Source organism: Austrofundulus limnaeus, unplaced genomic scaffold (genome assembly GCF_001266775.1).
Source record: "Austrofundulus limnaeus strain Quisiro unplaced genomic scaffold, Austrofundulus_limnaeus-1.0 Scaffold27, whole genome shotgun sequence".
In the NCBI taxonomy this organism is placed as follows: domain Eukaryota; kingdom Metazoa; phylum Chordata; class Actinopteri; order Cyprinodontiformes; family Rivulidae; genus Austrofundulus; species Austrofundulus limnaeus.
Genome location: NW_013952429.1, coordinates 647124 through 657250, shown reverse-complemented (window position 1 = coordinate 657250; position 10127 = coordinate 647124). Strand labels below are relative to the sequence as shown.

The window sequence follows — 10127 nt, the reverse complement described above, 5'->3', positions numbered from 1 at the left end:
CCCCCCCCCCCCCCCACCCCTCCTGTTTTTGTCTCTCAGTTTTGTCCAGTCTGTCTGGGTTTCTCTTGATTGCAATCTCCTTTTCTCTGTCTCTCTCTTCCTGCAGCATTCAGAAAAGAATTTCAATCCCAACTGCTCCTTTTGGAGCTACTCCAAGCGCACCATGACGGGATTCTGGTCCACGCAGGACTGCCGACTGCTAGCCACCAACCGCACACACACCAGCTGCTCCTGCACCCACCTCACCAGCTTTGCAGTGCTCATGGCTCATATGGAGGTCAAGGTATGCTGTTTTTTTTTTTTTTTTTCATACACGATGTGGAAGAAGGAAGTTATTTATCATTTCATTACTAATTAAAGACCTAGAATCACTTGAAGGAATTCATGCGGCTCGGTTAGTCACTTGTAGATTTATATCCAAATATGGCTTTTTGAAGGGGTCAATGATGTGGTATCTAACAGACTGACCATAGTTTCAATAATTATTGGCAAAGTTTTAAACACAGGTCTTGTGCAATCAGTTGGATCTCGAGTTGAAAATCAATCACAGCTACTACCTCACTGTATTTTAACTCAAAACCTGTGAAACAGGTTGAGTCATAGCCATTTTTTGTTTCCTAAAATTGATTAGCTGTGGCAGCCACCTTTACTGTAATAAGTCAGTCAGTCATCGATGTCCCTCCAATGATTGATTTCTTAATGTTTCACTGAATTCTGTTGAATGGTGTGTGAAAAATTTAGCCAACTGCTCAAAGGGCACACATAGACAAAAAAAGAATATCGCTCTGCGTTTTTCTTTAGCAAAAGGCAACATGGACTGGCAAGCTGGTCAATAGACTGATCCAGATCATGACAATGAACTGGCAGACTATTATGCAACACTAACAATCACATCTCAGAGTTCTGGTCTGCTATTAAAAAGACCCCAACAGAACAAAGCTTCAGATCCCATTTTGCTGTGAAAGTGTTATTTGATTAGAAGGTGAGAGCATTTATTTGGATATCTGTGAGCTGCAGTGGGTGGTGGATAAAAGCATTACTGTCCTGAAGTGTGTGGGATAAGCACTTTTCAGCTCCCTCTTTTGTTAGACTGAGCTCCTTTCCACAAATCGAGCTCTTGTAACTCTGGATACTGTGCGACAGCCATTGTCTCCCCCTGGGCCGGAGGGATATGTGTTACATCTAAAGAGGTCATGGTCAGAGCTGGCTTGGCAGCCCTCTGTGAACACTGTGTGAGGTTCAGAGCAGTAGATCCATCACAGCAATGTTATGTTGAACATTGCTCTGCCTGCCAGCTCGCTGGACACTGATGGATAGAGCTAGCGCACCTGTGCAACGCAGCGTAGCACTGTGGCCCTGAACGCTCAGCGACACACAGCAAGACTCACATCAGTCAGGGCGGTAGAAAGTGAAAAGAGTTTCGTCTCACGAGCTCATGACTCGTGTGTTTTCAGCAAACCAAGGTTAAACAAGGTAGCTGTGCGCTAAAGTGTTCCTGAAAGATTTTTTGTTTTTGTTTTGTTTCTTTCTCCCAGAAAACTGGCAGCATGCACGACATGCTCCTGGACGTCATCACGTGGGTGGGGATCCTGTTGTCGCTGGTTTGCCTGCTGATCTGCATCTTCACCTTCTGCTTCTTCAGAGGGCTGCAGAGCGATCGCAACACCATCCACAAGAACCTCTGCATCAGCCTGTTCATCGCCGAGTCACTGTTTCTGGTTGGGATCAACAAGGCTGACCAGCCGGTAAGGAGTGCGAAGTTGGCACACACCCTACTAACAAACAAACTATTGGATAGAAGCTGGGACGAGCTAATGATGGGCGGAACAAAGAATATAAAGTGAAAAAAGACCTTGCATTCATTGAAGGAATTCATGTTTTCACATTTCATGGCAGATTTCTCATATGTGACAGAGACTGTTGTGATCAAATCATGTAAATTACATTAATTTTATGAAATATGAGATTAATGCTCAAAGGATGTGGTAGGGCTGACTTGCAGCCACTGCCATATTGAGCTTTAAATCAGTATCAATAATAAAAAAATGCATTTGACATAGTTAGAACATTTTTTGTGTTGGGTAGTACCTATTACTTCAAAATGTTTTACTAAGAGTTTCATTAAAATCCTCTCGTTTATGAGATACTTTGCTAACTTGACAGACTCATGGACTCACAGACAAAACACATTCTCTTTTGCATTCATCAGCAGGCAATAAGGATAAACTTTTTAAATGTTTTAAGGCTCAAATAGGTCCTTTTGTATTCTTCCCACTGGCGTGACACTAATCCACACTGCATTGTTTACATAATAGGCTCAGACAGGTTTACTTCCCATCAGTGGGTAACCAAATTAGAGTTATTGTACAGTATATTAATGAGAAGCAGCAGCTTCTGAACATACATTATTTGTGAAAATAATCAAAAATGAACTTTTTTTTGTTTTTTTGTTTTTTTTTTTTTCTGGCTGGTTGTCAAACCTGCATGGATTTGCCAACTTTTCTCTCATTAACTGCTGAAGGGTTTATTGTATTTTTTTAACCTAATGCGCATAACCTCTCACTGTCACACTGAGTAAGACTGTGCCTAACATTAATTACAATTTGCAGCTAATTCACAAAGCATAGAGGACCTGGATGGAGTTAAATTGTTGTATAGCTTGAATGGCCAAAGTAATTTAACAATGATAAATGCACAGAGGCCAAAAAGCCTAATTTGCCTGTTTGAAATCCATTCCAAGTCATCACAAAAATGATTTACTACACAAAGTGCACTTCACGCAGCCCCACCATGTAATCTATTACAGCTCACGTGTTTGCTGAGGTGATGTCACTGCTGAGCTTCAGTCTTAATTTGTCATTTTCTCCCTGAGGCTGCAGAAGCTGCAGTCTTGCCTTTTTTTTTTTTTTTTGCTGCAGAATCCTGACGGTTGTGTGGAGGATGTTAAATAAACCATTTCCTAAAACAGAGCGCCACTTGACGCACATTTGTGAATGTGACCTGCGTTTGACCATTCATGTTGGAGAGCTGTTGCACTTAGAGATCTCAGTCTGCCTGCCTGACTGCTTAACAGGAAAAAAACATACCTTGTATGAAGCAGGAGGTGACATGAAGGCCTCTGTAGTTACCAGGAAGTAGACATTGGCAACATTTTTTTTATTTCAAATATTGATTGTGGATGGGTTCACTAAGTAGTGTATTATAAAGTGTATGACCTGCAAACTGAGTGTGGAGCTGCTGGCAGTAACCCAGTCTGGCACAGTAACAGTTTTCACAACATTTTTCATACAATTTAGATTTATATTATAGAAATATGTAATTCAATTTAACTTTACTAACATTCAGGCATACACTGACTCACTTCAAAAACATTATTTAATTTAAAACTTGATGAATTGCATTTTATGCTAAAGTAGAGCGTAAACGCTGCGTGTCGGACAATTTTGCTCAAACTGGCTGAAGAAGCTGAAACTGGGTTACTAAAAGCTGAAAACAAAGTTGGACACTAGCTAAAAGCTAAAAGTAGCAAAAGGTTTGTTAAACAAAGCAACACGTGATGACCTAAATTATAGACAATGTAGTTAAATCAGGTGTTAAAATAAAAGTCAAAAACCTAACAATAGCAAAAGCTAAAAGTAGAAAAAAATTTAGCTAAATTACTATTCGATATATAAAGATGTGATACATTGTAGGCCAAACAGAATAAGCTTGCAGACCATATCTCCCCAATGGGCCATCAGTTGATAATCACTGCTTCAGTCTTTTTGACTGTTATTAATAACAGTAATGTTATTAATACTTATTGCCTAATTGTCTGAAATGAGGCATTTATTTAACAAAAGTCTTGGAAACACACTATGGCTTTCCACTGGAAACATCCCTTTTTGTGTACAAAATTAAATTTAACTTTGAAATCCTAACTACTATTTTTTTTCCTGTGAGCTGTTTGAATCATTATGAGTTGTATGTCCTGTGGGGAGGAAGTGCTGGAGCCTTTCCCCCCTCTCCGCCCCCTGGGTGTACAAGAACAGCTGGGAGGTCTTCCCATCCTGCTGAGTGTCTGTAGACAAAAAGTCAACATAATTTGATGGATGGTGTTTCTTGACAGTGATTCTTTTCTTTTCATGTGTGTTTGTATTTCATGTGTGTGTGTGTGTGTGTGTGTGTGTGTGTGTGTGTGTGTGTGTGTGTGTGTCATAGGCTATTTCTTTGCATTTGTGCATTTTTTTTCTCCTGTTAATCACCGGTGACTATTTTTGACCTCCATTAACATCTTCAGCGTCACTCAGCTCACAGTCAGTTAAGCTGGTTATTCCAGAAGGAAAACTTAATGACTTTTGCATAAGCAGCTATTTTTTTACCTTTGTGTGTGTGTGTGAGTGAGTGAGTGTGTTATTTTTTTGCTTGTGTGTGTGAAAGCACCACTGTGTGATCATTAGAAATGGAAATGAGTGGCTCCCTCACCCCCTAAACTCATTGTCTCACCAACATTAGGTAATTGTCTCTCACTGCCAACTCCTTCATTATAGAATTCTGTCTGTAAGCTTTTTCATTCAGCGATTTAGGAGAGGCGCTTTAAATTAAAACATTGCCACCAACTTGACAAACCAAATCTCATCTCTCATCCTCAGGCAACTTATTGTTCAAGTGATATTATGTTTAACCCTGCTCTAGTGATTTTCTGTTTTTCATATTTTTATTGCTCTATTTTTAAAATGTACTCTATTTCATTTATCACCATTTACATGCTTTCAGGGTATAGCTTAATTGTGAATCTGTAGCTTTTATAAAATGTACACTTTGTCTGCAGAAACACCATGCAAATGTTTTTTTTATATATCCCTAGATTTTTTTAATTATTATTGTCCACACTGAAGTTACTTAGAGCTTTTCCAGTTTTTCAATCATGTGGTTTTTTTTCCTTTTTTTTTTCTTTTTTGGTGCAAAGCTGCTGAGTCATTTTATCTGCAATTCTCTTTATTTCGCCCATCCTTGGCACTGAAAAAAAATCATATTGTAGTTTTAACGGTGTTGCCAAGTAATTCTCCTCACTCACTGATCTGACTCTTGTTCTTTTTTGTCAGCTCTCTTTTGAAAATGTCTCTCTGCTTCTGTCTCAAAAGTGGTCAATCTGCACCGGCTGCAGCACCAACTTCATCTGTAATATTTTCTCTTTTTTTCCCCCTCTCGGGATCAAGGCAGTGAGTAATGGGTGAAGGAGGCTCAACAAACGTTTCTATCTTACAGCAAATCTGAGTCATTGTGGCACCTGGAATTTAACTTTATAGTATACCAGATTTGTGAATTATCTATGCTTTTACAGTATGGCTTCCCCTTTTCTGTTTGTCAGCAGTCAAATTTGAATTCCTTCATACTGCTGTATCTACAATTGGTTAACTTTTAGAGCCAATCGGATTCGAGGTGTCTTCCACAGTCAACAACAGGTCATTTTACAAATACTGACCTAATGTTTGGTGTGTTTGGAGCTGAGACTGATCCCCAACACATGTTCTAAGAAATTTAAAAAATGCTCAATATTGATGTACAGTAGTGGAGTCAATAATCATTGCAAGTGTCTCTACAACTGATTAACCATAGGAACCAACCCATATCAAGATGCCTACCAGTTGACTGACCTTAGAAAATGGGATTTAATTTTAGTTACAGTTGTGCTGAAATTTAGCATGGCTGCTGAGAATCATTAACAGGATACATGCATACCTATACGTGTGTGCGTGTGTGTGTGTGTGTGTGTGTGTGTGTGTGTGTGTGTGTGTGNGTGTGTGTGTGTGTGTGTGTGTGTGTGTGTGTGTGTGTGTGTGTGTGCGCGCGCGTGTGTGTGTGCTGGTTTTGACCCAACGTGTAATCTCTCTCAATCTTTTTCTTCCTCTCACCAGATCGTTTGTGCGGTCTTCGCAGCCCTGCTCCATTTCTTCTTCTTGGCAGCGTTCACCTGGATGTTCTTGGAAGGGGTGCAGCTCTACATCATGCTGGTCGAGGTGTTCGAGAGTGAACACTCCAGGACTAAGTACTTCTACCTAGCGGGGTACGGCGTGCCAGCTGTCATCGTGGCCGTCTCTGCCGCAGTGGACTACAGGAGCTATGGCACCGATCGAGTGTAAGGAGGGCGGCGAGGGACGTGGGGAGAGACGGGATGGATGATGGGGCAAAAAAAAGTGGGGGTGGTGGGGGGACAAAGAGAAAAGGGATGGGGTGCTGAGGCTGGAGTGCCTGCTGTCAATTTGGCTGTGTCTGCCACAGTGGACTCTACAAGCTTTGGCACTTCTCAAGAGTCAACACAGAGAGGCTGAGGAGGATGAAAAGGAGGAGAGAAGTATGGGGACAAGCAGGAGAGGATGCACCACCGAGTGCCTGCATGAGTGCGACAGCGACAATGTGTGAATATGGAAGGATTTAGCAGACGGGAAAGAAAAAAAAAGGTGGGGGTTGGGGGGCATGGTCGAGCAAACTGGGAGAGAAAGAGAGAGGTTTAAGAGTGAGAACGGAGGGATTGGGAAGCACACAGCCTCACTGCTCTGAGCTTGAGCGTGCTGATATGAAGCCGGCCTCTGTGGAAGGAACTGTGGTGAGGAATGAGGACATGCTTAAAAGCGGAAGGTCGTGTGTACGTGCACGCTTGACTTGTTCAACCCCAGACACTGCGGGAGCTCGAGAAAAGGCAGCCGACACCTCATTCTTTTGACGCATATGCAAAATAAGCAACAACAACAATAACACAATAACAGGAGTGAATACCAGGTTTCGCTCGAGTGACCCGTCCACCCTGCTCATGCCATGACTGGAAAAAAGGCCAACGTTCTATTCAAATACATATTAAATGCATAATAAATATACATTATAAATGCTTTTTCCTGACATAACCATGACCTGTCCTCCATTATGGCTGTTTGAAATATAAAGAAGACATTAACAGTGCTGATCCTGCATTTTACTTGTAGAGAGAGAGAAAAGGTCCTTTTAGATTAATAAATGAAAATCAAAAGAAGCAGCTGCTATTAAATGAATCAAATGCTCAGTTGCTCGCATTTACTGTTGCTTCCGAGACCTTTTTATGGTGCAGAGCAATGCAGCATCATGTCACATTGCAGAAGTTATAAGACAAGGGAGGGGCTGAATTTAGACATGTTAAACCATCGAGCTACACCAATTCGCTGGCCACCCAGATCAATATTTCATCGCGAGGTGATTATTAAAGCATGAGAGTCTGAATGCCAAGTTCTAGATGAATAATCTCACTGCATGCCATTAGCCATAAGAGCATTGTGAAAAACTCAGGGTTTAAAAAGAAAAGAGAAAATGAAAAATGATAAATGATGAGGCATGTTTTGGAGGAAAAAAAAGGGATCAGAGCCTCTCAGATATATTAGATGTAAAAGATTCAAATCATCTAAAAAGATTGCTCATAGTAGTTTTTAGGAATATTGAACCCAAGTAGCTTTTAAATAATTCTTTTGCCCTGTGGCCTTCATAGATTTGAAACGTAATTGGCAGAACTATTGTCACTAGAAAGCACTTTCCTTTAAAAAACTGTGCTTTAATGACTCGTTTATTCTTCTCAGCTCGGCCTTGAAAATGACACCGCTTATCATTTTTGACGTAACGCATTGAGTCAAAACACCTGAAAAGATCAAACGCCATCCCTGCCGTGTCACGCTCCACACACCCCCTGTCCCTCCTCACAGCCCCCCACCCCTACGTTTGTCTCAATCACATCCCATAATGAAGGTGGCCATGACTTAGCAAAGGAGCCCTAATGGAGGGTTCGATGACACAGTCAGGGACCCATAATGGAAGGCTCACTAATGTGTTGGAAATTGAAAGATTAATAATTCAGAAGCAGCTGGTCATGAATCAGTTTGGCCATTTTGCTCCAGCGGTTTCTCTCTACCACCTTTCTCTGTAACCAGTTGGGCTTGACCTCAATGGAGGGCACACTGGGAATATTTCTTTCCTTCCCCTACTTACTGCGATTTATTAGTGAAACTGTTTTGGAGTAATACATTTTAGCATAAAATTGTATATCTTTTACCTCTTTGTCAGAAATCGATGGGTGTGTCTGTGTGTGTCTTTTATGTGTGTGCGCAGCAAAACGATGAGCCTGCGTTTGACTTCACAGCCATTCACAGACTCCATAAATAGTCTCGTGATATCTGCATCCGTAGCTCAGTATTCAAATGAGCGCAGTCATGTCGTATTTCTGTGACCATGGATGTAGCCGTATCACATATCTGCGCCCTGCGGGGGGGAAGGAAAGGTTTATTTATCACAGGTGCTCATCCCTCGCTGTCTCCCTCTCTGTGTGTGATGTATGCTTGAGGTGTGCAGATCATCCATTTCCCTCCAACCTGTAACACCTTTCCTATTGTTCTTTATCTCCTTCACTTTTCCTCTCCGTCCAAATCCTTTTTTGTCCTCCCTCTGTCCTGACACATTTCATGTATTGTACTTTTTGTTTGTCATTTTCCACCTTCCCTCATGTGACCGTGATACATGTGATTGTAAATCCTTGCTTGTCGACATCCATCTGGGACTGGTGTATGTTTTTTTCAAATCCCTATGTATCTTTTTTATTCTCCATTCTCCCATTTGTCTTTTCTGTTTTTCATGCATGATGTCTCTGTTTTTTTTTTCTGTCTCCAGATGCTGGCTGCGGCTGGATACGTACTTCATTTGGAGTTTCATAGGGCCTGCTACTCTCATCATTATGGTACGACACACACACTCACACATAAGTGCTCAAACAACCTTGACTGCATGTTCTGCCACATGTTCGTGCAGAAGTGGGAAGTTAAATCAAGGTGTTTTGTTAATCTTGTACAAGGTTCGCCTGAGCTTCTCAGCAGGGGTAAGTAGAAGTGGAGGAAACTTTGTGTCATCTTAAGACTTCCTGTTCGCGGATTAGTTCTCTGGTAGGCGCACATTTCAACAAGCTGGAAAGAGAGAGTGCAAATCACGGTGCCTTACACAGATTATGATAATAACTCTGCAAAGTTATGTAGCTGTTGGGCATTTACTTTGCAGGCTAAGTGTTTGCATTTCCTTCAGACCCAGCTGTTTGACAATAATGCCAATTGAACACAGACTGCGTGGTATTTCCTAGTCCTTTAAAATGGCAATGATGGCAATGAGTTTCAGCAGTCAGCAAATCGTTATGAACAAGAGGAAGAGACATTTCACCTTGGATAACTAAACTGAAATAGGACTAAAAAAATACATTTGACACAAGCAATAAAAACAATGTTCTCAGTTCTCTGCACACTGAGACTCTGAACTCAGTTTAGAAATTTCAGACTATTGCTGATTTAGCTGGAGCAGCAAGAAGGCCACGGTGAAGGAGAAATGATACTGTTATGACCTGCAGCAATTGGTGACACCTTCAGAAACGCAGCCCAGCAGCCCAGGCAGTCATTTCTAAGCTACTTTATCCATGCATTAACAGGCTGATCGAAACAACAACATCAGTGAGAATTGGCCTTCTGTTGTTACAGCGATCATTTAGGAATGTAATGACTGCTGTGTTATTCCTGTAGCTCAAGTTGCTATATCTCGAGCACATAAAAGATTGTTGATTGTTGGCTGATACGGTGCCCCCAAGCTAATTACAGATGGATGAAAAAACTTGATATGATATGTACAGTTAGTGAGCTGTACATTGCTTCTTTGACACAACGTCTTTAATCAGTCTTGTTTCTGCAGAAAATTAACTTGTGTGTTTTTATTTCTGTGTTTCAGCTGAATGTAATCTTCCTCGGCATCGCCCTTTACAAGATGTTCCATCATACAGCCATCCTCAAACCTGACTCTGGGTGTCTGGACAACATCAAGTAAGTTCCTTTGTTTGTACAGGCAACTACACCACTGTGCTGGACTCTTCAAGCAGATGTGATTATATTTTATAAGCCCCACAAGCTACAGGAAAAGTTAGGCTTTTTATTGCAATAAAAACCCATGCTATTCCTTTCAGTTGGAAGTGTATATTATGGTTATTCTCAGTTTTTGTTCTTTTGTATTTGTTTTTTTAGGTATTGACCCCTCAGATGGTTCAAAAGACAAATCCTGATTTATGCATTTTATTTAGGTTATCAAGTAACCTATATATATATATA

At 41.0% G+C, this 10127-nt stretch overlaps 1 protein-coding gene across 7 annotated transcripts in view; it reads left to right on the top strand.

Moving 5' to 3' along the window:
* Positions 1-10127, top strand: part of adgrl3.1 (adhesion G protein-coupled receptor L3.1) — a 131931-nt gene that overhangs the window by 101962 nt on the left and 19842 nt on the right. For all 7 annotated transcript variants that reach the window (XM_014004870.1, XM_014004869.1, XM_014004867.1 and 4 more), the window contains 5 exons: positions 107-283; positions 1536-1745; positions 5898-6118; positions 8662-8728; positions 9754-9845. In XM_014004870.1, the coding sequence (XP_013860324.1) occupies positions 107-283; positions 1536-1745; positions 5898-6118; positions 8662-8728; positions 9754-9845 (767 nt within the window). The remainder of the gene's footprint in view (positions 1-106; positions 284-1535; positions 1746-5897; positions 6119-8661; positions 8729-9753; positions 9846-10127) is intronic.